This window comes from Strigops habroptila, chromosome 8, assembly GCF_004027225.2.
Source record: "Strigops habroptila isolate Jane chromosome 8, bStrHab1.2.pri, whole genome shotgun sequence".
Classification (NCBI taxonomy): Eukaryota; Metazoa; Chordata; class Aves; order Psittaciformes; family Psittacidae; genus Strigops; species Strigops habroptila.
In genome coordinates, this window is record NC_044284.2 from 47,301,347 (window position 1) to 47,329,076 (window position 27,730).

A 27,730-nucleotide genomic window follows, 5' to 3' on the forward strand; every position below is an offset into this window, starting at 1 on the left:
ACGTGCTGGGTACAGGCACTGCACAGCTCTGCAAGGAACGGTTGGGAGAAGCCGTTGGAGCGGAACGTTTAAAAGAGGAATTGAAAAGAGAGCGAACGCGGCTGTTGGAACTAAGAATTAAAATTATTCTGGCACGAGCAAAAGAACTCCACCACAGTACTGTCCGAATTCGGGAGCTGGCTGCGGGCACAGTCTCGGAGGATTGGGACGGGGATACCTGCAGAGATTGTGAGGAGAACGGTGCTGAAGAGGTGAAGTTGCTGGAGGAACTGGACGTGTGACCTCTTGTTAACACCGAAAGGCAGAGGGTGCGCACGGCGGGAACCCCCAAACCACGGTCCGCGGGTTCCTGCGCAGACCTGTGCTCAGGGAATCGTACATGGAGTTTTCGCGCAAACCGGGCGAAACGGGAACGGGGCATCTGTGGAGAGCCCCTGACGGGGGAGGTCGGGTACTGCTCAGTGACGAAGAAGGGAGCGGGTTTGGGCGTCCAAGAGTGGTTGTGAGCAACGGACCGGTGGGCGATCGCCCAGTAACCTCGCGAGTGGCTTCTTGGGCGGGGGGTAGAGCCCAGGAGCGAGGAGCGCGGGTCACTCTGACAGTGGAAGGACTGTCGGAGCTACCGGAGGGGGTACACACTGCTGCTTGCATCCCAGCAGTGCATGAGAGAGGACTGCACGGGGTACCGATGGCCGCGCCGGGAGACCCCGGCCACCTCAGACCCCCCTCAGAGGATCACCAGATGCCCTGAGAAATACCCGTTCAGTCTGTAATAGGGAGAATGCCGGCAGCCATTGGGCACGATCGGCCCCTCAGAACCGCCCCTGCGCGTTTTGACTCGGGCGGAGACGTGACACAACCTAGGGCAGGAGGAGGGCTGGGCCGTTCCGGAGCGGAGCGCAGGCGGGGGCTGGAGAGAAGTGGTTAGTGCTGTGATTGGTGTGGTCATCTGAGATACCCGTGTGCCTGCATGCTTCCGCTTCCCCCTGCAACGGCAGCTCAGGGACACGGGGCTGCAGAAGCCGCAGGTAAGCGTTCTTTGCTCTGGAGTGCTTGTTGTCACCGTAGCTCCAGAGCAAGAAATATCCTGGACATCTCAAAAACCCTCAAACAAATCCAGACAAAAACAAACCCCAAACAAAACCCCAACAAAACCCTACTGCTTATCCCTCAGTTTTCAAGAGGAGTGAATACTTAGGGGATGAGGGAGGAGGTGCTTGCAGGAGCCGAGTAGCAGAATTTTGGTAGCCTATGTGAATGTAGCTCCTGGAGTTAGAAACTGTCTTCCTTTCTGGTGGGAGCAGGTGGAGGTGGATGTAGGGTGGAGGGTGGATACTAGCACATGGTGGATACAACAGCTGAGTTGTGTTTAAGATTTTTACAGCTTATAGAGTCCTGACAGACTTAGAACTTCGAAAACTATTATTTAAACAGACAGAACATTCATTATAACAGTATTAATGAAAGATAGTGGAGGAAGTGTGCCCCAAATAGTTGTTCTCTAACCACGTTGTTAGTAAGCAAATAGATAATGAAACACAAATCTCTAACTGCAAAATGCTTTATTTCTGAAGCTAAACATGTTCTGGTGCAATAAAGAGGTCATGAAATAAAAAGCTGGCTGGTTCCAAATGTGATAATGGGCTCTAAGTATCTGATGAGGAAAGTATTTCTTGCCCCTTTACTAGTCCTAAATCCTTTAGTATCTGCTTCTTCAAGTCCAGAAACACAGTATAGTTTGCATTTTCTTATGCCTCCATCTCTTCTGTTTTATGTAGTCATGCTCTGAAGGAAAAACACATACCAGGCAATAAGCTTTGAAACTTGTACATCACCCCATCGCTTTCCAGTGGATAGGATCAATGCTAATGCAAGTTAATGAAAACAGACATCACCTAGAGCTACGTTAACTGAATTGTCATTTCCTTGGTGGATTAGTTGGTATTATTACACCATTTATCAAAGAATGGATTATGTGAATGAAGAATGGAAGGCTTGAAGGAGCAAGGTTTATAGAGAAGTTGCCAAACTACTAACTTTTTGAAAGAATAACTGATGTAAAAAGAAAAGCAAATTCATAGTTGTTAAATATTGGTAGGCTTTAACTCTCTTGTAGGAGTTTCACTTGACCAGGAGCTGAACTCAAATGAATTAGGACCATCTATTCCACTCCTGAGATTTGTAAATATGAAATATGGAGCTGCTAAGCTATTTTGATTATGTCCATCCTGATTTTTGAAAATACTATGGGAAATCTTGCCTGGTGAAATAGGTGCATATTTTAAAGACCCAAAAAACCAAAGAAAATTCTCTTAGTTCCAAGTATAACATACTATTTTCTTCCTTTGTGCTTCCAGAAGGATTTCTGTTCTCTTGTGGCTTGAAGGTCTTGATATTCTCTAAACTCATGTTCACAGTGCTTCAGATATTTGACTTCTCTTTCAAAGTAATCAAGTACGCTGTCATGCTATTAACAAAATGACAAACAAGGGTCATTACACACCCAAAGACACAGAACTATTGCTGATTATTAGTTTATCTATATTGGGAATATAGGTATCTGTTTATCCAAATAATTTGCAGCAAAGCAATTTAAAGATGTGCATTGAAACCAGTTGATTTTGGATATAAATATGCATGGAGTTAAATAATTTTTATTACACTGATTCTCAGGAGATCATGCTTCAGGAACCTGCACTGAAATAACTAAACCAGTTTTAGGGTAGCGATTTTACTAAATCGGTCCAAATCCACACTGGCCCAACTTAAGGCACAAAGAAACCATAAAATACCATACTTCAGTATCACGCTGTACACTTACCTGGGACTCTGTGTTTTAGTTTTCATGAGCCTCTACAACCTTGGGCAACATGGTCTAGTGTGAGGTGTCCCTGCCTATGGCAGGGGGTTGGAACTGGATGATCTTAAGGTCCTTTCCGACCCTTAGTATTCTATGATTCTATGATTTTTCATAGAATGCATCAGTTAGAATGAATGTAATCTAAATATTAGTGACTGCTCCTGGGTTAATAATTCTGTGCCTTAAATAGCGTAGCTCTAAACCACACATAAGTTGGGCAGAAGCAATGTTATAGCACTTAGTTAGCTCCTACCTTGCTTTAGAGAAGAAGTTACTTTTACTAAAATGAGGCTGCTGACCTGGTGCTACACTGCTACATACTGTAGCTCTGCAAACAGCAAACCTTTATGGGACATTTATAAACTATGTAAGTGCATACATAACTTAAAACTGGGATAGGATGGGAAGATCTTGTGATGTAAAAACAACAGACTAGCTAGCAGGCAAGACTGCTAGACTGGATGAGATGAAAATGGTAGCTTGATCTTTGGCTGGGAGGTGGGGGGGAAAGAAAACCTGAAAATTATGTGGAAATAAAAAGAAATTAAATTGTTTTCATTGTTCCCATGGTCCTAGGGTACAGGTAGTCCTTATTTCAAAACAGAATGAATGAGTGGTGATGTTAGTTCGCTAAATGTGCTTTAACTAAGCTAGAACCAGCTGCTCAGATGTGTACATTGAAGTACCAAATTTATAGGGAAAAAAAATTCTACAAATGCGGACAAGAAGGTGTAAAGAAAAAAAGAGAAACTCAGTATATTTACATTACTGTGCCCTATATAGCATTGGTTTAGTGCATGAAACTAGGTGTCATTTTATGCATGTAGCAAAAAATGCTGAACTCTTCACTGTGTTTCCATGTAGCCAGGTTGGAGCAGTGGAATTCTGCCAACTGCCACCCAGTTTTCCTTTAGGTGCTTCCTATGTGAGCTCTGTGCAAAGCCAGCTTTGCTACAGGTGATCTTTGCAGAATATGGCCATACTGATCTCAGGTTATTGCCATGCATTTGAAGGGAAGTTTTTCCAGGCAGGCTTGTTTCTGTGTTGGAGTTTTCAGAATAAAGTGTCACAGAGATGAATAAAAATTCTTACCAACCTCATTCATTGAAGGGTCACTTAGTGCCTGACAGATTTCCAAAACATGCAGTACTCCAAGATCATCAGACACCGCTAAAAAATGCTGCTTTGCTGAAAGATATTTCACAAAAACATATAAACAATGTAAATTCCAACAGTAACACATACCTCCACCCAAACACAAGCCACAGAGTGTTCATTCTTCTTGTGGTCTTTTTGGTTTATTGTTCTCTGCAGCAAAAAGGCAGCCTTATTGCTTTCTTATTTTCTTAACAAATGAATTTCCCTTTAAAGTTTATACTTTTTTTTTTTAAATAGTTTTCAGTTGCTTTATGCTGTGATAGTATGCTTAGAACTGATATATGCCTTTGTACATACAGTGCAGTGTTAGATTAGTGGAAGTATGTACTTATCTATTATAGAAGATCATCTGTTACAAGATTAGTGTGCCTTGGAGTCATGGGCCGTTATGCAAACAGGGTGGCACAGGAAAGTGCTATCACCATCAACATACATGAGGCAATCCAGGGGCTGATGAAAGTGATCTTCGATTCGGAGATGTTCTGGAAATAAGATGGCTCATGAGTTTTCTTCAGTAAGTCCCAAATATCTACATTTCCATCGTCTCTGCCAATGAAGAAAACTCCTGGTCTTGTTAAGGACCATCGTCCTGCAGTGTATCTTCCTGAAGAGCAGCTTGACTGAAGGATTGCTCCATACTTGATTTTTTTTAAACAAATAAAAGATAAACCTGACAGTAAAACAGTACTATCCATTCACTACTTTAAATCCCCTATTGTTGAAGAACATGCACAATTTAAATGATCCTATTACAAAAATTGTATCAGTGGTAAAATTGGTATCACCTTCTGCAGATAAAGAGAATTGTGGGGAAGTAAAAAACATCATATCTCACTTCCAGTCTCTTAAGGTAATCTGTTTATAATCTGTCTACTCTTAAAATGTATGATTTTGAGATTTTGCCAGGTGTAGTGCATGAGAGGAACTGTAAAAATCCCCATGTTGGCTTTGTCTTCGCATGATTAAAAGACTGCATTTGAAATGAGTTCTTCAAACTCATTTGGCACACATTGCCTTTATTCTTCTATTTCCCTAGCAGCAGAAATAATTTGTTGAGAAGCTACAGTTTTTACAAGGTTGGAATGAAAGAAGGTCACTTAATTTCTTTCTTGTAAAAGGCAAGTCTACAATGCTATTTCTAAAACAGTTTTCTGATGTGAAGAAAAAAACATTTCTTATACCCAATTCTAACTATGAAGCTTTGTGACATACAAACATTTCTGAAAATACAGTTTCTGAGGCTATTATGGTTCTGTCTTGTAATTATGTTTCAGCTGTGTTCAAGGAAACTTACTGTAACCTCTTCTTTCCAAATGGCAAAATTCCGTCCTCCGATGCTTAGAACAATGTCTTTAAAAAACGGAGATCTCTGGAGAGTGTTGATAGTTTCAGTGTGGACGGTGTGTTTCTGAGCGTGCTTCTGATCTAATGGAATGAAAAAGGCAGTTGCTTGTAACTAGCGCTTTAGTGATCATCTTCACAGTGGGAGTTATATGGGGGGAAACAAGAGTGCAGGATCCAGCACAGGTTTCAAAGATACTAACCTCATTTTTTTGCTGACAAGATACAGGAAATGTAATTGCTGAAATCTAGTTACTTGAATGATTTGTGCCAATGGGTACATAGGGATGCACCTGTGCTACTGGAGAGGGCTTTTGCTATTTTGTCATGACAGCTAAACTGCTCACGCTTTTGAGGTGTACTGCTAAATCCTGGTGTCATCAGTGAGATAAACTATTACAGCAGATGAACAAGAACATTAAAATGACAGAGTATAGGTGCAAATATTTTAAAGTTGGCAATGTATTAAGGTTTAAACACATATTGAGAAACTTCAACTTACTGACTGGTATTGCCAGGTCGTTCTCGATTTCAATTTTCCAGTCAGAATAAACAATTTCTCCATCCTGTGATGGCAGAAAAATCAAGTAAATGCTAATGTTGGAGCTTGGTGTCTTATGGCAGAAAAATCAAGTAAATGCTAATGTTGGAGCTTGGTGTCTTATAGCAAAGTGGCTTGTTTTTAAGCTGTGACTATACTTAATTATAACCATCATTAAATATGTTCTGAGCAAATTAAAACTTAGACTTGCAGCCAGTGACTGAAAAAGCACTAAAGTTTTGGATCACCATTTTTCAGTTACATATTGCCAAAACAGCTTTAATTTCCATGATGTATGTAGGCAGTTCTTGCTGCAGAATTAGGTGCTTGGTTCATGCATTGCTCCAGTATTTGGGTAAAAGGTGATCAGAAGCAAAAAGGTAGCTACAAGCCAAATTTTCAATTCCATATGAACTCAAAAGTAGGAAAGATTTTGGAATTTTAGGTACATTGGGTAGATGGAGGGCTCTGAATAGCTGGGACTTCCCAAGTAGAAATAAGTTGTGAGAAAACTGTACTATAAGCGTTTGCATCTGGCATTTGGGGAAACACTAAAAAAATATTACTAATCTTATGGGTCCTGAAATACTGTTTGGTTCCTGATAGCAGGTAGTTAAGTTTGACGTGTTTTAGAAATATCTTCTAATTCTGTCCTTGAAGTAAGGGTTCACAGTCTACCAAATATTGGGGTTTTATTTTAAGCATGTAGCTAAATGCATGAAAATGGGAGTAAAATGTGGCATGCCTAGAAAGATCTTTTTAGTTAACACCTGAAGGAAACATGCAAGTCCATACATTTGTGAAAACTCTGTTACTTAATTGTTCAGTCTTTTAGGTATCTTGGATTAACATTTTCATTCGTAACCTATTATTTTCACTTACTTCAGTTCCAACAAAAAAATCAGTGGAGATATCCTGGATCCCTTTCAGACTTCTGCTCATCCCTCTGGCAGACACCCTCTCTGGGGAACAGGATGGATACATCTATTTATTATACACTAGAATTTGTCAGACCAAGAAAATACTTTGTCTTATAAAGGTAGTTCACAGCTAAGGGGAATTTCAAGAAGAGAAATGAAGAAAAACTGCCAAGTAAATCACCAGTTTTGTAGGTTAATTGTTTCCTGGTGGCATCTACCCGTTGCTGCAACTGCTCTAAAGTTAGTGCTTCTCATACACAGACAACTACTTAGGGTAGCACCATTCTATGCTTCATCAGCTTTACACAGCATCAGTGTCTCCATGGGAACTGCCCTTACGCATCCCCCTTAGCTGCTGCAGCCGGAGGGATTAGCAATGTGTCTCTACCACAAAGTACCATAATAAGAACTGATTAATTATAGAATGTGAAGTTCTGAAGAGTGATACCTCTCTCCAAAGCACTGCAGAAATGCCTACAATATATACTGTTACTCCAGGATTATTTTTCTAAAAGTAGTATTCAGTAAGGGCTGAAAAGGACATAGTGGCTCAGAGATAAAGAGACTGGGTAGAGGACTTGCATGAGCAAGTGAAACCTGGCCAAGCTACCTTGAATACAGAACTGTTCTTCTTGTATTCAATACAAGGATATATCATTGTAGCTAATACATGTATGCTGCAATTTGAGCACCAGTATATTTCAGAAACCTTTTTCCCCAGATGCATTTAGCTATACAACATTGTGTTGCTCAGCTTTCATTATACTGAAATATAAGCTTATTAAAAACATTTTCTCCAATAAGGTGTAATCAAAATATTACCTGAGCTTTTGAAATTGCAGTGCAGTACCCTTAAACTAATCCTGGTGGGACCGTACTCTCTGTTGATGCCGCTTTCGCACAGGTTTATCTGTTCAGAAAAAATGCATTTGCTAACTCACTTTGTCAGATCTTTGAGGTACAAGACTAAACAGCTTGCTGCTGGAACAGGTCTTTTCAGTTCGCCATATGTCTGTAATATTCCACAAACAGTATTTGTTGCCTCACATGCAAGCACAAAGGAAACACAATCCTGTGGCTTCTCTTGTGTTATTGTAGCCTTAAATCTTAAACTAACAATAGTGTGTGTGCCTTTACCATAGTGGAATACACCAAACTGTTCTAACTTACTAACACGTAGAGAGAAAGGAATGTTCAGCTGATGGGGGAAGGAACATCATAGGACTGATAACAACTAGGAAGACAGTACATAAGACCAAGGATGTCAGCCTTCAAGGTAGCAGAGTGGTGCCCAGCGTGGAGCAAGACTGGAACAGAACAGAAGCAAGGACATACCAGCTGCTAACTCCGCGCTAGAACCTTGTGAGCGTGCGCAAGCACTGAGGTCATGCAGTAAACACAGTGAGGAAGACTATCAGCGGCCACCAAAGACCCCCACTCAGCAAGAACGCGCATGTGTAATTAGGATGCAAATATTATAATTAGTTCCTGGAAAAGCTATGAATATGCATGAGTATGCTAAATATATAGCCGCTGTCGGCAAGTGTCGGGTGCGCTCACCTTTGTGAAATGATTCGTGTGTGTGCCCAGTACTGCAGTAAAGAATGCCTGCTTTCTAAAACTCCAGATTGAGTCTTAGAGAGTTTCTCCGACCGACTTTTACAGTAACATTATCCTTCTGTGTAAGGATTTTGCCATGTTTCTAGCAAAAAAAACCCCAGCTCCAGTGGTCATGCTTGTTCAACAACTGTACCAGCTGCAGCTATTCCGAGCAGCACATATCAGCAGGTCCAATATATTTATTTTTATATAAAATATGTATGTATATTTTTTTTTAACTGAACAGATTATTTTCAGCCTCACTTTTTTCGCAAACTGTTGTGACCATTTTCATCAGACTGACTGTTGGCTTGCCAGTAATTATGGTTCTATTGACAGTGACCATGTTTCACAGTTTGGGACCCACTTGGGACCCACTGAGATAGCACAGCTGTTGAAAAGGCTGATGGGAATTTACACTATTAATACAACTACTTCTGCAGCTATAGCAGTTTTGAAGAGGCAGCCATGCTCTTTCTTGCGAGTTAGCTTTTCAAAATGCATTTTATTGAAATTTCAGAGGAACACTGAAGTCTTTCATTTCGTGATCAGAAGGAAATTCACAAGGAAGTCATAATTTGCTGGAAAAACTGAAGAGTTGGGAAGCAAAAGAATACATTGCTATGGAGTTCTGGCCATAGCTACAGTTTGGCTTAATCCTTCTGTTCTATATTTATGTACACTACCTTTATGAGAGGTTTCCAGGAGAAATCTAGATGCTTAGAAGTATCTGGACCACCACGGGGTTTATAAAACATGTTTATCTCTGTTACTGTCTTAGATAAAGGTTCTTCAGAAAGTTTGGTGTCTGGAATATCCCAAAATAATACTGAGCTGCAAAACGATTGTGTAATGTTATTTCCTGGTTTTGTTTCAAAGTCAGATGCAGTTTTCTATTCATTTTAAAGTTGTTTCTTTAGCCTTTCGTGTTCAAACTTTACATAGAAATAGAGATTCTGAAAAGCAGACAAATACTAGATACCTAGTTGCTTCTTTTGTTAATGATGGCATATTTTCCTTTATACACCATTTCATCAGTTGTTAACTATACTTAAAGCAGCTAGACAGCACTCATACAGTTTGCTATGGAAAGTTACTGGGTGAAGTTACTGGAGGCTGAGAGAACTGGACAGAGGTCTGCAGTAGGTAATCTAGTAAGCCAAATAGAACCTCATTCCCAGTTCTTGTGTGTAACAATTTATTTGCTGACATTCAAGGCAAATGGTCCCACTCTCTTGAATCTGTCATCTCATTGGAGTTTTCAGCCTCTGATTGTTTCTGTTGCTCTACTCTGGACATTAATTCACAGATAATTATCCTCATTGCTGACATCTCTTTCCCTTTCCTAACAGGAGTTGCTCAGGGACTTGTTCTCTTCAAGACTTGTTCTTGGCAGTACAGTGATTTCCCTGCTCTTACTTTAGCCGAATACTCTTAACTTGGAGCCCTGGTGTGTGAGTAGTTTAAATTATTTCTTCCCTATCAATTACTTGCATTACACTCCAAACTTGTTAACAACCGTATGTACGCTCATTCTTCTAAGTTAATTCTTTGAACTCTTTATTTGATTAGAGAAAATAACTTTGTATCATTACCAAATTTTGCTCTGACTCTCCTTTTCTAACGAGCAAATATATGATTGAGCCCAGCTTTGCAGCCTTGAAGCCTTAAGCTTTTTGCCATCATGAAAGCTAAACATTTATTTCCACATTTTGCATTCTGCCCCCTTTCCGGTCTTTCACACACAATAATATTTGATTGTAATCATCATGACTATTAATTTTACAAAAGAGGAGATTCATAGAGAATAGTTTCACCCACTAAGTCTTCAAGTTTAAATCTAGTTTACAGTATTTCTGTGGCCTCAAAATCTTTAACAGCTTTTTGTCCAAGTCCCATAATCAATGTATGTCTGGAGGTGTGGCCCTCCAGGCCAATGCATGTGTGATCAACACTCTTCCTAAGCTATACAGAGAATATGAACATATACTTCTGAGGTTTTTTCAGTTAATGAACCCTTAATGCCATTACTGTAAAGGGCTTAACTGGCCAACAATTTGACGTGCTTGTCTTCTGCATACAGAATTTCAGTATTCAGGATAGGCTGATGGGAATCCAGAAGCGTGCTAGTTAAATAATGGAGTATGCTCCATAAAGCTTTCCAAAGGAAACTGGAAGACATCCTGTAGAGTATGTATTATATATACCAGTCAGGGGAGCAGGTTACAAACTGCACAGGAATTTCAGCTTTGTTTTCAGAAGCAGCACCCGTTCGGTTGTCCTAAAAATAACAGTAATAATAATTACAGAGTGAGAAGATTATTAGAGAAAAAAATCATACTCTGCTAAGAACTTCCATATGTAAAATGTGACTTCTAGAAATTAAGTCACTATTTCTGCTTGGGTGAGGTTTGAAAATTAGGAGTTACTAAATCATAGTTATAAAGTCAAGCTATTTTATAAATATACTTACAGTGAACTGAGAGCAGCTTTGCCTGCAGAACACCTAAAATTCTAAATTGAGTCAGCAGGACAAATACTTGCTGGCACCACTGCTCTCTCTGCCATGTTTGTAACGTTTTTTCATCCATCTTAACCAAAGAGCAAATCATTGAGAAATTTATCTCAAACAGTAAAGTGTACTGGGAGTGGTATCTCTTTGCCAAGTTTACATCATGGGTCATGTCTCTTAAATTGTCACTCAGCTAGACCACGCTGTGAGATGGGAATGGTGCCTTCAAATGTTAATTATTAGTAGTTTAGTTTGTGTATGTGGGATCCTGCAGGTTTTATAGTACTTATCATTTACCAAGTAGTCATTGTTTTATACCAAATTTATTTTAATTTATTCAGAAAAATAAAAGTGTAGGGAAACACACAAACAAATGATTATAGGCTGTGCCATTATCAAATATAATTTCCAGTACATGCAAAACATATAGTTTGGCTAAAACTATATTTATCAACCATATGGCAAAATTTCAGCTACACTTTTTTCCCTTCATGAGTCGCCTACTGGAGTCAAAATGGTAGTCTCACAACCATGCAAAGCTGAATTAGGTCTAGATATAACTTTAAATACTTTTTCATTGATACATAATAATGAACTGCAGATTTTAGGAACTGTGCCATAAAAACTGCAATGCTGTGCAAAGGCTGACACACATTGCATGTTTATATAACCAAATGTCCCAGCACATGTTGCTAAATATTGACAAAGTGATTCCTTTGTCAGTATTATTTATCAAGCAGGGGTTTCCTGCATCTGTTATTCCAGATGAACATGAAAACAGCTTTCTGACCCTAAACCTTGGAAAAAAAAACCCCACTGAAGCAACAAAATCCACATAGCATTCTGCTAACCAATCCCTTTCTTCATGTTTTACATCTGGTACTGATTCGTATCCATGGGTACTAACTGTAGCATAATTTAATAATGAATAATTGTATCAGCTTTCTTTTTATGATATATGTGCACCCTTTCCCTCACTCTTCTAGTAACGTTGCTATGGACTGCAAGATCTATGAAGTCTTAAATTTGTTTTAAAAAATTACTGATATATTCATTTGCATAAACGTTTTAAAGATCTCAGTTTTCTTCCTCTTGGCCTGCTTTTCCACTGCCATTATTTTGCATTTGACTACATTTGCATTTCAAATTAATTTGGGCAATCATTTGCAGTACTTTGATAGTAAATGAGCATCCAATATTCTTGTAATAGCATTGGACCCTCTAACTACATATACTCTAAATACCATAGAGTATTAAAACCATCACGGAAAATGTAAGTTTTGAGTACACAGGCAGGACCTAGAAGAGTTAAGGTAACTACAGTAACACCATTTTCGGGTGCCTACATATTTAGGTAATTGAAATAATTTCTCATAGTTCTTGATGGCAGACTAGATTGCTCGCAGTAGAAATTCAGCATATTTAGATATGGAATGCTTATTATAACAACTTTGAATTGCAATTTTCGGTAAAGCTGCAGAGATTTTTCCAGTATGAGCAGATTCATATCAGATTGAGAACACAGCACAGTTGTAAAGCACAGTGAATAGGACAAGTGGCAACAGGTTATTTAATATTTAGGAAATGCAGTGAGAAATAAAAAAGGCTATTACAAACAATTGAATCTTTAATATTTTATCTTGAGTTTACACTCTGGTTTCTGAGGTAGTATACTAGGAAAACAATAAAAAGAAGAAAAGTAAATTTTTAAGCTCACCTCAAAATAGTTTAGCAGCCAAATTATATCTGTTACTGGTTTTTTATGAGCATGCTCTATGGGCGAGTCCGCACAGGGTTTCACTAGAGGTGGCTGTGTGCTACTCTGCTGATCTTCCGCAGCTGATGGCTAGAAATATTTTAAAAAGAAATATCTTAGTATTTTTCCAAAATACAATAGTAGACCTGTCAAAGAAAAAAGGTTACTTTACATACTGTTAATGCTGCTTCACAGATTTCAGATCAGTTTAGAGAATTTTCTAGGCATCTAATACCTTCCTACGTTCTCCCCTTGGGCAGAAAAAAACCCATCAGGAAAGCAGCAAAACAGGCTTTTGAATAGGAAGCTCTAAAAAGAATTCCAATATGGCTCCACAGATACATGCACATCCACTTATGTTATTAGTTCCTCCTCTGCTCTTAGGTCTCTCTTCCACTTATTCCCTTTATAGTCTTCTTTCACTGAAATCTTCTTCTCATTTTCCGAGCTACCTTTTTCCTGTCCATAAACTTCCAGAATAATTTTCAGTATTACATTCAGCAACAAATGCTATATGTCTTTCATAGGCTTCATAAGGCAACAGTTGAGTACATGCTGGTGCTCATTAAAGAACAGACTGAAGTTTAAGTCTGCACAAAATGCAGTAACGCTATTAAATGGACCAATGAGGTAGAAATTATAGTGTGGTAATGGGTTTATTTAATGAACTCATCAGGTTTCTTGTCCTTTCTAGTACCTCATTGCAAAGATTATCTACTGGCTTGAGTCAGGATACTGTCACCCATTTTCCCCCACAGACATACAGATGTACTACAATCTGGAATGGAAGCATTTATCATACTAACAGCTGTTACCTCATTTCCATCAGCATCAGTTTTTGTATTTCGAAGCTTTTCTTTATGTTCAGAAATATCCCACAGTATAACCTACAATGAAAAATGAGTATATTAAGAATTATTCAATCCTTTATATTAAACATATTTTTTCAAATACAGTTCATGGAGGCTAGGGAAAAATGAAGGAATTCACTCTCTACACTAGAACTTATGAAGTCTTTAAAGTGTTGAAGTCCTTAAAGTATTGCCTCTACACTCTGATGCAATCAGTAAAAGGCTACACTTGTCTCAACAACTACAAAAAAGAGAGTCTCTACAGCTTCACCTATATTGCAGTACTGCAAAGAAGGATTGTACAGTAATGGCTCAGCTATGGAATATCCAGGCATAACTTCAGTACAGGATCAGAGAATTTCTGAGACTGTGGCTCTGTGTGTTACTAGCGATTCTGAGTATACCTCTTCACCCTTATTTTGATACTGCAAGGAAATGTGAGAATATCCAGGTTTATTCTTGAGCAGAGAATTAACACCTGTCCATTGATGCAACCTCCAGCAATGATATTTGGGTCGCTTGGACTGAACTGAAAGCAGTAGATGTCTTCAGGACACTCCAACAGCAGCTAGAAGGAAGAAAACCAAAATAGTTGAGAAATACAAATCACACAGATTGTTTGTTCTCTTGTTGTTCAAACACCTGACATCTTGAAAAGTGCTGATGAAATACCTGAGGCTGGATAGGGTCAGAAATACTCCAAAAAAGTATTGCTGATTGCTGCAGCAATGACTTGTCAGAAAGGTTAACGTGTTCTTCATAAGCAAGCCTCTGTCTTGCTGACACTGCTATGATCCCTGATTGGGAAAACAAATTTTCTCAGAAGAGACAATTCAAGTTTCAACATGCTGTTAATTATTCTGAGTGACTCGTACCTTCTGAATACAGTGAAAAACAAAACCAAAACCAGCCCCCCAAACACCAGCCATGTATTGATATTTTTCTTTTTACAGATCAACTTTGAGCAAATTGGTTTTGTTACTTTAAGTTATTTAACAATGAGCCACAGAACATAAGCTTCATGATAAAATTCAGCTTTTTTGCTACTACTCCTGAATGGGGTAATACTGCACCTGAAATGATGTGACAGGCTTCTAGTGATGGCACCCATCATGAAATGAAATCTTCTCTAGCTGAATTATTTTTCTACACAGGCTGCAGTATTGGCAATTAGTGTGCAGCTAGGACATTTATATAGAATTTAATTGTGCCTTTAAGCTTGGTTGTGTAGAGCAATAATCCATGGCAGGGAGGAGACATTTCGTATGCCTCGTTATGCTCCCTAGCACTCAGCAGAGCCGTGTCCCATTGTGGCTGTAACATTCCTAGCAAGTATTAGGCATGCATACAAGATCCAGCCATGGGGAAAAAGACAGTAGTTTGCAGAGCCACAGGAAGGACCCGGCACAGTTGCAGCCTCATTTAATTGAGCCTCATAAGGGAGAAATTTCCCTTTCCTATGATCTTCACTTACACTGTAGTGTGAGGGACTTTGCATGGCCTGTCCAAACTCTGTCTGTCTCATTTTCCACTTTGTCCCAAATCAGCAGTTGAGACAGACATACTGAATCTGTTTTGGTTTTAAATCTTGAAGCTGATAATTTTATGAAAGATGCATATTTTATAGCTCTCAGGATACATGTAAATCAGGTCTCAATTTGATATTTTAATTGCATTACCATCAATGTTTGGATGCCAGCAAACACAGCTAATAGTTCTATCCTTGGGATAACGCAGATCTGTAAATGATTCGTATGCTTGAAGATAAACATCTGGCTTGCCACCAGAACTGCTTTCATCTTCTGCTAGGGCCTTCCAGTCATCAAAAAAAGGGTTCATAATTGCATTTTGCTGCAATGCAATTTCCATTCTGTTTTGTGGAAAGAACAGTTAAGACTTTAAATAATCCAGATGTGACTGCTCAGTAGTAGAATCACAAATCTTTCTGTGTAAAGAGGCAGCTTTTGTTTTACACAAAATTATGACCACAGTAGTAAAAAGAGAAAGTATTAATTCCTCAGTGATGCATCACTGTAAGGAAACCCTCCTACATTTAAGTATAAATAACTAATTACACCAAGCATTTAACTCTCATTCTGTGTGGATCAAGTACAGTGCAGTTGTTAAATTCTTGTGCAAAAAGTGTTGATAAGTGGGATTTGTCCCATGACTACAGGCTGTAGGACAGCATCTTTGCTCTTTTGCATACACCTCTGCTTCAGTGAGCAGTTTTTGAAAGATCTGCTTTGCAGCTTTAGTGATGTAATACTATCAGCTTTAATAGTTCTAATATCTATTTAAACCATCATTCATCTATATGGCATAGACTTCATGTTAATTTTCATAGAAACAAATATTAATTTAGTATCTGTTAAAAAATAAGCAAGAGGAAAAACAAACAAAAATCCCCCCACCAAAGCCAAACCAAAAAAGTATATAGAAACAATTAGTATTTGATGAGACCAATGGTCCACTCCAACAACAGTTCTTGCTTGTAATTTTACCTTAAATGTACTGATGTAAGAAATCCTTTCAGCTTCTCAGATGACAGACACTCTTCTTTCTCTTCATCTGACAGCTGTCTAGGAGCATACTGAGTGGCTGCATTTTTTGGATAGGTCCTAACCAATTGGAATAATTTCAATGTGAATAAGTATAGAAACAATTTCAAAGACAGAAACCCATGTAATGTGTAAAATTAAAAGCTAAATCTATTCATTTTTTTCTAGAAACTCTTTGGAAAAGTGAGAGAAGAAAGATACAAACAGACCATCCAGTTCTGTTCTCTTAATCAGTTTGAGAAACTCCAGGAGAGTTGATTTAATTTACATAACTTTAATTGAGATCAGAAGTAGTGTGTAGCTTAATAAATAAGCAGATAAATATTTTCTCACACTTACCATTTTGTCTGAGTACCACTTTCTTTTACTTTTGGAACCATTTGTACGCCCACATCTTTTTCAAGCATTTTAATACTGAAAGTTTTGTCTTGATAGGATGTGCATTCAACATAACTGTCTTTTACATCTGAAGCATTGTTATCAGTAAATGTAATTGGTGCACCAAACTTCCTGCGTACTCGAGAAATCATATACTTAATCTGGAAAAGAGGTATTTCAGTAAGTTAGCAGAGGAGAAAGTTTTTGGAAAGTGTGTTTTGTAAAATGGCAGCATTTATATAATTGAGGAATTAGTTCTATTGATGATTTCTGTGCTGAGTTTACTTATATTTCTACATTTTGAAACTCTGAAATGCTCATATAAATAACCTATAACATATGTAATAAAAGACTGGTTTGTATTTCTAAAACAAGAAGTTGCCTTTACGTAATGTTTTGTCTAGTAGGATAAGAGAATTATATTTTCTAGTTCACGTAATATCAAAACTGCTCCTTTAATTAAAGGATTGATTTGCAGTTCCTATGTGATACTGCATTGGACATCCAAGACCCAGCTTTTCAGCTCTGCCTTCTTAGTGCAGTTCTCAACATTGGGTGAGGTATTTCACCTTCCCTTGCAGGGCCTAGGGAGAGAAAAGTACAATGAAGAGGATCCATGAAAATTTGAGTGAGGAGTTTCCTTATGGTGAGAACTAGGAAGGAAGGGATTTGACAGAGAGGTAGGCACATGATTTCAGGCAGCAGAAAGGTATTGCTTTGTCTTGGAGTCATAGCCAGGTACTTTCTCCCAGCACCTCCCACAGAAATGGAAAGGAATGTAGGTTGAAAATACTTCTGAGTGGACCTTGCCAGCAAGGTACAAGAATACTTGGACTGTGAATGTGGATTGAATTTCATGACTGTGAATTAGCTGTAGAACAGTCGGACATCTTTTTTAAGTATAAGCAACATGTCCAGTTGCTGAGAACTATCAAAACTTCGCCAGTTTTCCCTGAACAGGGATTTAGGTATTGGGTAAAAATCATAGATGGACAGTTAAATGCTTGGGGATGCCCCACACATCACAAATTAGGTGGCAGCTGTTGAGTAGATCTACTTTTCGGGCATAATTTTCTCAGTATAATACGTAGGTGAGGTTAATCAAGTATGTCCTTCTGTAACGTCAGTCTGTAATACCTGTAGTCAGTAACATTTATTCTGAGGTAGAGAGCCCTTGAAAGTTTTGCATGCCTCTTAAATGCCATCCATATCATGAAACAAGAGTTCACTGGGCTCCATGGAACTAGAACTAGGTCTTTGGGATATACTTACAGTGACTCAACTTGTAATTTGGCCAGATAGTAATTTCAGCAAAAAGCGGCAGAGGTGTTACTGACGAAAGATGATCAGGACTTTTGAACTTACAGCTTAAAAAGTAGATATGTCCAATGCAGTCTCACATGCCTTATTTGCAGGATTTAAATAGAAGAGAATTAAGAGAGAAAAAAGAAAATCTGCAACTGCAGCACTTTCAGTTTTTGTTAAAAGTTGAGATATTTCTCTTTGTTTTCTTGAAAGACCCCAGGCAAACCTAGGATTGCAACTTCCCTTTTTCTGAACTTGTTTTTAAGGAACTTGAAATATTTTTTTTCTTTTAAATATTTATTGGATTGACTAACATCTGTTGATTCTGACCTTTGTAACAGTGTCTTTAACAGATTCTTCTTCAACTTCTTTTTCGCTGCCAAGAGAAACCCAAGGTTTTTGGACAGGAGGCCTGTAAGGTTCAATTTCTAGAATCTCCTCTATATGTTCTTCTTCATTTTCTTCCTGTTTTTCTTCTGCAATTTCTGGAGGCTGTGACATCAAACAGTCAGAAATGGTACTTTTGCAAAAATTTGTTACTGAAACGTAAGTATGAACTAGAAACACAGTTTTCGGTCTTTATCTACACATTCTTTATCTTAATGCAGCAAGTCTGGCTATTCTGTGCCCCTGGGTATGATTGGGTTAAGTCCCATTCATTCATTTGTGCATTAGAATTTTCCGATACATGTTACGTATTTAATATTTAACTATTAAAGAGAAACCATTGTCTTGAAAGCAAATCAGTGTTATATAAAAAGAATTTATAGTGATTTCCTACATTAGGCCCTCCTGCCTGGAATTGCAGTTTGCTTTTCTATTAGTCATTTCTTCTCCTGATGCTGAGTTACAAACTCATGTTGAAAAATTATATAATCTACCTAGCCATAAACCTTTTCCTATGATGCAGTGCACAAGGGGAAATTTTCTATGATGTATGTAGAATTATTTAGAACTCAAGAACATTCTGAAGTATGATTTGAAGACTATATATATACATATTATGAAGAATAAGTATAATATTTCTTTGAAGATGCCAAATATAATCTTTTCTTTTTATGTCTTGCTAAGAAACCTGGCTCTTGGCAGAGGAAATTAATGCTTATGATAAAATGCAGCAGTGGGGGTTATAGTGGCTCACTGAAGTAAAATACAAAAATTTGATTCAGTCTTTCTCAGTATAAAAGACATTTTTACAGTGATACATGTGTTTTTCTTTGATCAGATTAACCTTTAGAGAAGCATTTTGGCATGCCAACCACATCGGATGCTTACAAATACAATACTGGTATGCGTTTGAGACAAGATTCTGAAATACTCATAGAAAGAACAATGCTGAGGTATACTTATATTTTCTTACATTCAGAAGGTTTTCCTTGGCTTCCTCAGAAGCAACGAGGTAAAAGTTCTGTCCGTACTGGAAATTTGCATCTAAAACTACCAAAAGTTCTTCCCCTGGATATTCCTGTTTTAATTAAAACAATTAGTGGAAAACTGAAAGCAAATAACACATAAAACAGACATGAGCCTGTGACTGGCAAAGCTACCACTAGTGTAAAATCAGTATCTTCGATTAATCTTTAAGTTTTAACTGAAGATTACATGTGCCAATTGAAAAGAACAGATGGATTTTATTTTGTAATAAGAATTATTTTGGGACCAAACTAATCTTTTCATACCAAGAATTGAAAAGAAACTGTTTTAATGATTCTCAATAAATAGGCAATGAATTAGGCGAGGCCAGAATATGTGAAGCTCTGCCAGTTCAGAGAATCAAAACTAATAATATTTATGTTACTTTTAGCATATATCAAATCTAGAGTTAGTTAAAAAAACCCAAACAAACAAAACTGTGCATGGTGAGCCATGAGAAACTTCGAGTTGACAGTGGTCCAAGACCTATAGCCTTTGGATATTACACCAGTAGTGTTTTTACGCAGAGTCAAACAAGGTCAAACCTTATCATTAAATAGTATATACTCTGAGAGCATGAAGTCTTAAAGCGAGAACGAAATAAGCTGCATACTAGGATAACATTTTTGATAGGGTAAAAATCAGAAATTTTAGCTCTTCTTTTCAGGTCCTGAATGATGTCCTCTTTTTTAATGATTTTGAAACAATTTTCTTCTGTGACATCTTCATCAACTCGGCAATTGAAAATTTCTTGGGTCTGTGTAGTGAAAACTAAAGGAAAGATTTCTGTGTGGCCTGTAAAAGAAAGCAAAATTCCTTGATAAACAAATTCAAAGTGTTGTTTAAACATAAACATGTACTTTAGTAACTTTTCCTTTACTGTTTCCTAGCAGAATGCCTTTGAATCTCTTGGCTTAGTTTTTGGTATTTTGGAAGGCATGGAGTAAAAATTGTATTACATTTTATTAATCTTGGAAAAAACTCTACCTAACACTTCCTACTTAATGAATATGTTAGTCCTAGTATAAGGGGTTTTTTTTTCCTCTTGATTAACAGGTCATTAAGAACTTCAGTGAAGAGTCATTAAATGGACTTTAATTCATTAATTAATGGTTTTAATTCATTAAGGACACAACTGCCTGGCTGTGATTTAAGAGAGCCCGTGAACAAATACACTCTAATCCTTCACTGTAGAACGTTGTCATGTTAAGCCAATGTTTGATCTAGGTGAGGCTTCAATGGCCTCCCAAATAAAGATGTTTTTCTGATTTTGGACTTTCATCTTCCTCTCACTGAGTTCTGGGTGCAGTTGAGTCTTTCTTGCACTAAGCAAGCAAGACTGAAGTAAGGTCACTAAGATTCAAGTCAGGTATTTATTTTCAGCTTTGCTGGAGAATATATAGCTGTTGTTTCCTACAAACATAGCCTCCATTAGGTTCATTCATATTAACTCAGAACAAGCTATTTCTTATCCTACCTCTGGCACTGTTATTTTCACTAGTTCTAGTGAGGCTGACCTGTCAACTGCACTTTGCAAACATTCAGTCTGAAGATAATACACAGTGCCTCTTGTTAAGTGTGCCACCTGTACGTATGTAGCACTGGTTCTTCCCATAGAACATGTTTTGCCCTCCAGCTTACATAACAGCTGTGTTTAAGATCATTATAGGCCCAGCTAGTTGAATCCTGCTGCCTGCGATAATAGCTGATACTATCTATAATCTTTGTTTCACTCTTTTTTCTTAGTTTGAGTTATTTAATATTTTATCTTAATTCCCAGCACCTGTGGTATTTTTATCTTTGTGTATGCCTTAAATTGGAGGTGATATATCGAAAATGATGATATCGACCAGCTGGCTCAGCATGTTTTGAAAAGCCATTTCTAACTCAAGCCAACAAGGACTGATAAAATGATAAATTCTCCTTAATCTCCATCATTTAGGAAGCTAAATCTCTGCATAAGGCTATCACATAATACATAACGTTTGACAAATCTGACATTTATCCTTTAAAATCAAAATCTTTCAGTGCTATTCCTCTACTGCATCTGCTCTGCTATAGTCATCCACTAAAATTAATGACATACTTGATGCTTCTGGTACACCCTGCACTATACCAAGTATTATTTACTTAGCATTCACTAGTAATTTTGTAGCATGCACAATCCATTTGTAGCATGCATAGTCCATTAGTTCACTTTCTTCACAAGCTGTGGTCAATACTGCATGACTTCCTTTTGATATTTTGGTGCTTTTCAAGATTTCTGTGTGGATGCTTCCAGAAAATACAAAATCAGAGGGATGTTGATAGCGAAAAACCTCTGAAAGTCATTTGGTTCAAGCTCACTGTTGGTAAGACCAGACCAAGTCAGGTCTTCTTTATCTTCAGGAGTCCCTGTGCTTGCCTTTTTGACTTCTACTCTCTGTAGGTAATGAGGCCAAGAGCTAGATTCTTTTGCTTATCAATTTGGCTCTGAGATGAGGCTCAGAAAAAGTGTTTATTCCAGGGTGACTTGAAACATTTGATGCCTTTAAGGAACTGCAAAACTTGATCTGCACGACTCCCAGGTTACCCTAGCCAAGGGCATGAGGCCTCATTAGGGTGTTATAGCAATTAGGAGGGCTAGAAGCTACAGAAAATTTATAAACATAGTTAGCTGATTCTTAGGTGATTTTTTTCAGAAGATTATTCCTAAGAGTCTCAAATAAAATAAACCCAAGCAATTAGATTTTTATTTTTCTATTCATAAAAAAATCTAACCAGTTTATTCAAGAAGCTTCTATGATGTTATTTTTAAAATGATGAATTGTGCATACAGTCTTTCCATAAATGCTAATGCTAAAAAAACCCCATCTTCTCAAAGAGATGTAGGTTTCAGTGTAAAACAAAACAATACAAGCATGCTTTAAAGTTAAGCAGAAATACGATAGACATGACTACAAGAGGGAGCAGAGTTGGACAGAAAGTCTTATTTTCTTCAATGCTTTCTTGCTGGAAGTCCAAGTTAAAAACAAATTAATGATCCAAATTAAAATATGTACATCTTTTAGTCTAACACACGGGGCTGATGCTGGAATTCTTACTATTATGAACATTTTTAGTGAATGCTCTTTTCCCATAAAAATTGTGTAGCATCTAACCAGAGGCTTCACATCGTTTTACTGATGGTATATTGTATCATAACTTTTGTAACAATCAACAGCTCTTAGTGCTGTGAGACTTCACAGAGGACCAAGAAGCTCTCAGAGAATTAAAGAACACTTGCAGGTCTTATGCTAAGGAGATACCGTGCACAGTCAGTGTCTGCATATAGTAGCATTATTTTCCTGCTTTTAGCAACAAGTGTTTAGCAATAGTTCAGCTATTACGGCTATAACCTTATTTGCCACTAGGTGGAGGTAAAATTCTCTCTTACTGACAAAACGAAGTATCTCCAGGAACACCGAAAACACAAATTTTAATTTATTTTTAAAGTAACACTTTCATCATCTGAGGGATCATTTATTGTCCATTTTCATTAGCTGCAGCGTAGCCATTTCGGTGACGCTAATCAAAGTGCAATTTTCACACGCACACATGTGTCTACCTGTTGCACCCATGTAGGAAGACAAGTGCAAAAGAAATGCTTGATATCTCTGTGACTTTTAAATGGCAGATTTTTTCCCCTACAAAGTAAAATATGTTACTCAATGTCTGTTGACATCTATGATTAACAACCGCAAGTGATACGCCAAAATAATCTCACCAAATTTAATAACTATTTGATAAAGATCAAAGATTTTGAAATTATAACAATATTTCAAGTTTTTCTTTCAATTGCTTAATTATTACTAAATGCAGACATTTTGCACCCTATAATTCTGTTGTTATGCTTTTTATTTCCCCTGGTCCCAGATCCTCTCAAACCAAGATAAAAACATCTTCTACAAACCCATACCTGTTTTGGCATTCCTTGCTGCACTGCCTGCTACTCAGAAAGTGCTTCTGTAATCACTGCTGTAATAGCTGTAATTCTTCATAGTTTCTAAATTTTCTCATTCATAAAAAATCTTTCAATTTCATTCATTTCATGTTCCTAATTTCATTAGTAACACTGAAGCTTCAAAACTCTTCAAGTGTTCCAAAACTATTACTTGAAAGCCCAGTCATCATAGCACTTACCTATACTAGCCATAGAAAGATCAACTTCATCTTTTTCATCTGAAATATAATGACATTACCAGTAAGTTTCTTCCTAACAAAGTTAACTATAAATATATAGTCCTTTTCTTGTTAGGCAATATATAAAATCTCTGTGTATATTTAAAAGTAAACTGTGAAGAGGAAACAAAATCATTTCTATTCAGTTTGCATTTAACACGAGAAATGAGTGAAGCCTTTCAAAATAGGTCTGTATCTTAAAGAGATGTTGGCATATTTTGAAACTATGGAGATGTAAAAATAATTTTTATTTTGAGCAGGTGTCTGCCTAAGACAGAAACTATAAGATATCTGTCATCTTGTGGTGCACACTGCAGTTTCCATGGTTGAAAACCGGACTGACTGCTGCCTGATAGTACCTGCTTGGGGCAGCTACCGTGTGAAGAGGAGATAAATGGGCAATGCTCACTAAGATCGGACAGTAGAAGAACTGGCAGGCGTGCAGGCAGGAGTGGACATTAGTCCCCTCTGACAGTGGTGAGGTGGGCAGGCTTGCTCTGGTAGCAGGGTGCTGCAGGAGCAAGGCTTTTTTCAGTTCCTGAGAGAGGATCTGCAAACCTCACAGCAAGGTAGGACTGGAAGAAATTAGCAGTGATGTGCAGAATATTCTCTGCAGCACAGCAGCTGTTAATCAGCTGGGAAGGGAAAGGTGATTAAAAGGCAAAAGCAACTTCAGGAAGGTGGCTGTCAGAGCAGAAAAAAGAATTGCTGAAACAAACCAAATAAAACCCAAGCAAGAGAACATCCCCACCTGTTCTGACAACGTGCATGCCACTGGAAAAAATACAGGCAAAGGCTCATTAGCCTTACGCTTCATTAATATATACACTTTATAAGTGACAGAAGTGAGATAGCACCTCAGCATATCTCAGAAAAAAAACCCACAATAAAATGCACTATGAAATTAAATTGTGAGACTTTAGTATATTTTCAAACTCTGTTATTGTACCTGTACAGTGTGATCCTGAGCCCCGGAACTCCTGCTTCTGGGGACACCTCCCTCTGCCTGATGCTCTCTCCCTGGGTTGTTAGCTTTTATGAATCTCCCCACTTAACATATATTAAGCCTCCCAATTTCCCATTCAATACTGTTATTATGACACCACAAATTATTAAATCTAAACTACAAAGACAAAGTGTAAATATTGCAATGTAGCTTTGTTATGTTCCATATACTGGTTACAAAACCATAATCATTAATTGTAGATCTCTCATTTATATAAAATAACATACTCTAATTTATCTCATGTTTACTTAAATGCAATGGCCCAAATAATCTAAGTAGCTCTTATGTGAGATCCTATTACTGCTTGTTTCATTGCCGCCTGTACCTTACATACCAGGCTGTTTTCCCTTCGGGGGATTTCTTGGCTGCGTTTTCACCTTTCTGTTTCTTTGCCTTTGCTTGTGACATTTTTTCAGAGTTCTCTAGAGAAAGATACGTATCATCAACAAACTGTAAACAGACAATGGAATGCACAATGCGTGAGTGAGAATTTTGCCCATGCTTTTCCGTAGTTTTATAGTAGTAAAGTTCATACACAGCCAAAGGTATGTTCCATAATTGTAAACCATAAACTGTATTTTTGATATGATATGCAATAGTTGGAAATACTGCTTCTTTCCAGGGTGGTTAAGTATGGGCACTGATTATCCAGACAGTGCAAGGTTGAATTAAGGGGAGGGTTTTCCCTACAGAAAGCTAAGGACATGAGCTTCAGTGTGAAGAGAGAAGAGTGAAAATTTCCAAGTTACAAATATTTGGCCCAATGTCCTTAAGTGTAAATCAACTACTCAGCTGCACAAAGCATTTCTGTGCTTTTCTATTGGCCACGTTAATTTTTTCAGTGTGGCTCTGTGGAGGGCAAACTTGGAATAGATAATGTATGCATTATCGTATGCCATGTACAGACCAGCACAGCTGGAAAGGGATGCTGTAATAGAAGGAGCTCGGTCTTAGTTCATTTATTCTCCCTTCTTCCGCTAATATCCAGGAATAAGGACTGATGAAACAGCAGTGTCAAGAAAAGGCTCAGTCCTAATTGCAACAAGAGGGTCGAATCAGTACAGGCTTGCCCGCAGTACAGCTGCCTCACCAGTACAGACAGGACAGCCCACCACCCACAAATACAACTGCCAGCACCAATCATGTGGAAGGTACACACATAGCAGATGACCAGAACAACTAAATCGAGATGGTCCAACTCTGTTAGAAGTATTAAGAATCACTTGATGTTGTTACTGAACAGCTGGAGGCTGGGATTCAACTGGGATAAGGAACAATGGGACTTTCAGTTTATGTCCTCTGTCTTCTGTATTCCCACTGTTTTTAAGACTCTAAATGGATCGGGAGAAGGAAACTATTTTTTTAAATGTCTAAAAAACACTACAGTAATTTTGGATGCTATTCTAATTTTAACACTTACAAGTGGAAAGCAGATGCACTGATAGGCTGCACCATCAAGAACTTTGTCATGACATAACTATTTCTGATGAACTCTTACAGGAGCTATGGCCTGTCTGCCTGCACATGTGAACAGCACATTTACTGTCAGGATGCTTTAAGATGCAATGGTGAGTTTATAAAATAAGTGTTATATCTTGAGACTTCCCCGATGAAAGGCCTAAACCAGTGTAAGCATTAAAACAAACATGCCATGGCCTGTGAATTTGCAATTTCAGTGGTCAATCCCTGGCTTTGGGATGGTCATTCCCAGAATGAGAAACAGCATTTCTGTTTTGTAACACAGTTCTCAAATACTCCAGAAGCAATCAATTAATTTAGCTTCCAATCTGAATTTTAGTTTGGAGATGGGCCCACTGAATGGCAGATAAAGGTCATGGATTAGAGCCTGGGTTTGGGATCTATGTTAACTTCCCAAGAATTCAAGGTAAATTTTGCTGTTGACTTTAATCGGAGCAGAGTCTGAGTGTCTTATTACAGTAATGCATTTTTCTTTTTCACTCCAATCAAAATAGAAAAATATACTCTATAAAGCCTCGGGCTCTTTTCTCTGACATTCTGTATCTTTCAGACCACTGGTGACAAGCTGCATCCATGGAACGTTACTGCATTTCTCTGTTGTTTGGTCATTATTGCGAATACAGCCCCTTCATTAATTCATCTGAAAAACTGTAGCAATTTAATCTTACACTTTTTCCAAAAAGTAATGATAATACCAATACAAAACAGATTAATGTTTCAGAATTCTGAAACTTTTGCCTTGTAAGGGATGTTTTTGGAAGATTAAAAAACCCTCACAAGTTATGTATAGTGAATGTAAAGGAGAAAGGAGTTTTTTCTGCCCTCATTCTCCCAATCTTTTTGTCAAGTACAGGGCTACAAACATTGGCAGTATATTTATGTTTAATATTCAATATATTTTCCCAGTTATAATCTTTCAAAGAAGCCTCTGCACTGAAAAATATGCTTATAGTACTGAAACACTTAGGACTACTTAACTTAGAGTGCATGTCAATTCAGATGGTTATAAGCGGCTAATTTTCCCTTATTTAAAAATAAAAGTGCAAAGCTATTTCTTATCCATCTCCTTGTATATTTTATGTAAAAAAAATTGTGACCCATTTTATAAATGGATTCTGTGACTAATTTGAAAGCAACCTTGACACCTCTGGATAAAAGAGAGAGTCCTCCAGGATAGGAGGAGGGGCCAGCTGTTTTAGAAATCGGTTGAAGAACAATACGAACCATCTCATATATGCTACAGTCACATTGGTTTACTTCACCATTTCCTAATTATACACTGAAGCAAAGCCAATTTGGAAATGTTGAGTTTTTTCTTCTGAGTAACCTAAACCCTAAGTCACATGAGTAGAGGAAACACAGAGGGCTGAGATAAGTCACATGCCTATGTTTAGTACAACAATTTGCAAGTAAAAACATCCCTTTTCCTTCAACTGACTTCACATATGTATTATACCTATAAAAACAGTTAAAACGTTTGAAAATTGTCTCCCAGTAATGCAGTTCCTCCTCGTTTACTGAAAGAATCAGGTGTAGAGGCACACACAGCACTATACAGCTAAGGGCAGTACTGGTGACCTATGCATATGTTAGTACAAAAAGTATTGCTGTTTAAGAGTTGCAAACGAATAGAGCAACCAATAGGACTGTTCATGGTTCCATCCCTGATGCACAGAACCTCACCAACTGGAAAGCAGATAGAAAAGTACAAGGTGATTATCTCCTCTTACAATACTCCTAACACCATATCGCCTCTGTCCCTTTGTCATCCTGTGGGCATATGATTGTCAGTGCTTAGGAAACATGTAAGGCCTCCAAAGAAAACAAAGGCAGAACTTCTGAAGACTTCT

General features: G+C 37.9%; 1 protein-coding gene and 1 long non-coding RNA gene across 4 annotated transcripts; one reads left to right on the forward strand and one right to left on the reverse strand.

The window, feature by feature from the left end:
* The first annotated feature begins 15 nt into the window (after positions 1–15).
* On the forward strand, positions 16–4,705 carry LOC115611520. The gene is made up of 2 exons (XR_003992603.1): positions 16–1,028; positions 4,360–4,705. It is a non-coding gene; the product is annotated as an uncharacterized LOC115611520 (long non-coding RNA).
* Positions 1,546–27,730, reverse strand: WDR63 (WD repeat domain 63). Of its 3 annotated transcripts, XM_030494548.1 has the most exons (23): positions 27,018–27,730; positions 24,736–24,823; positions 23,357–23,395; positions 19,809–19,990; positions 19,143–19,247; positions 18,113–18,274; positions 16,439–16,638; positions 16,043–16,159; positions 15,218–15,408; positions 14,211–14,335; positions 14,017–14,106; positions 13,503–13,574; positions 12,649–12,777; positions 10,627–10,700; positions 9,106–9,253; positions 7,643–7,730; positions 6,783–6,862; positions 5,862–5,925; positions 5,313–5,443; positions 4,452–4,656; positions 3,957–4,048; positions 2,334–2,467; positions 1,546–1,785 (listed from the first exon to the last, which is right to left on the reverse strand). In XM_030494548.1, coding segments are annotated over exons 1-23 (2,607 nt in total). In that variant the 5' UTR covers positions 27,108–27,730; the 3' UTR covers positions 1,546–1,784. The 3 variants fall into 3 exon arrangements, with proteins under 3 accessions (XP_030350408.1, XP_030350410.1, XP_030350409.1); XM_030494550.1 differs by lacking the exon at positions 24,736–24,823 and having other exon boundaries at positions 13,494–13,574; positions 27,018–27,035; XM_030494549.1 differs by lacking the exons at positions 24,736–24,823; positions 27,018–27,730 and adding an exon at positions 23,755–24,065 and having other exon boundaries at positions 13,494–13,574.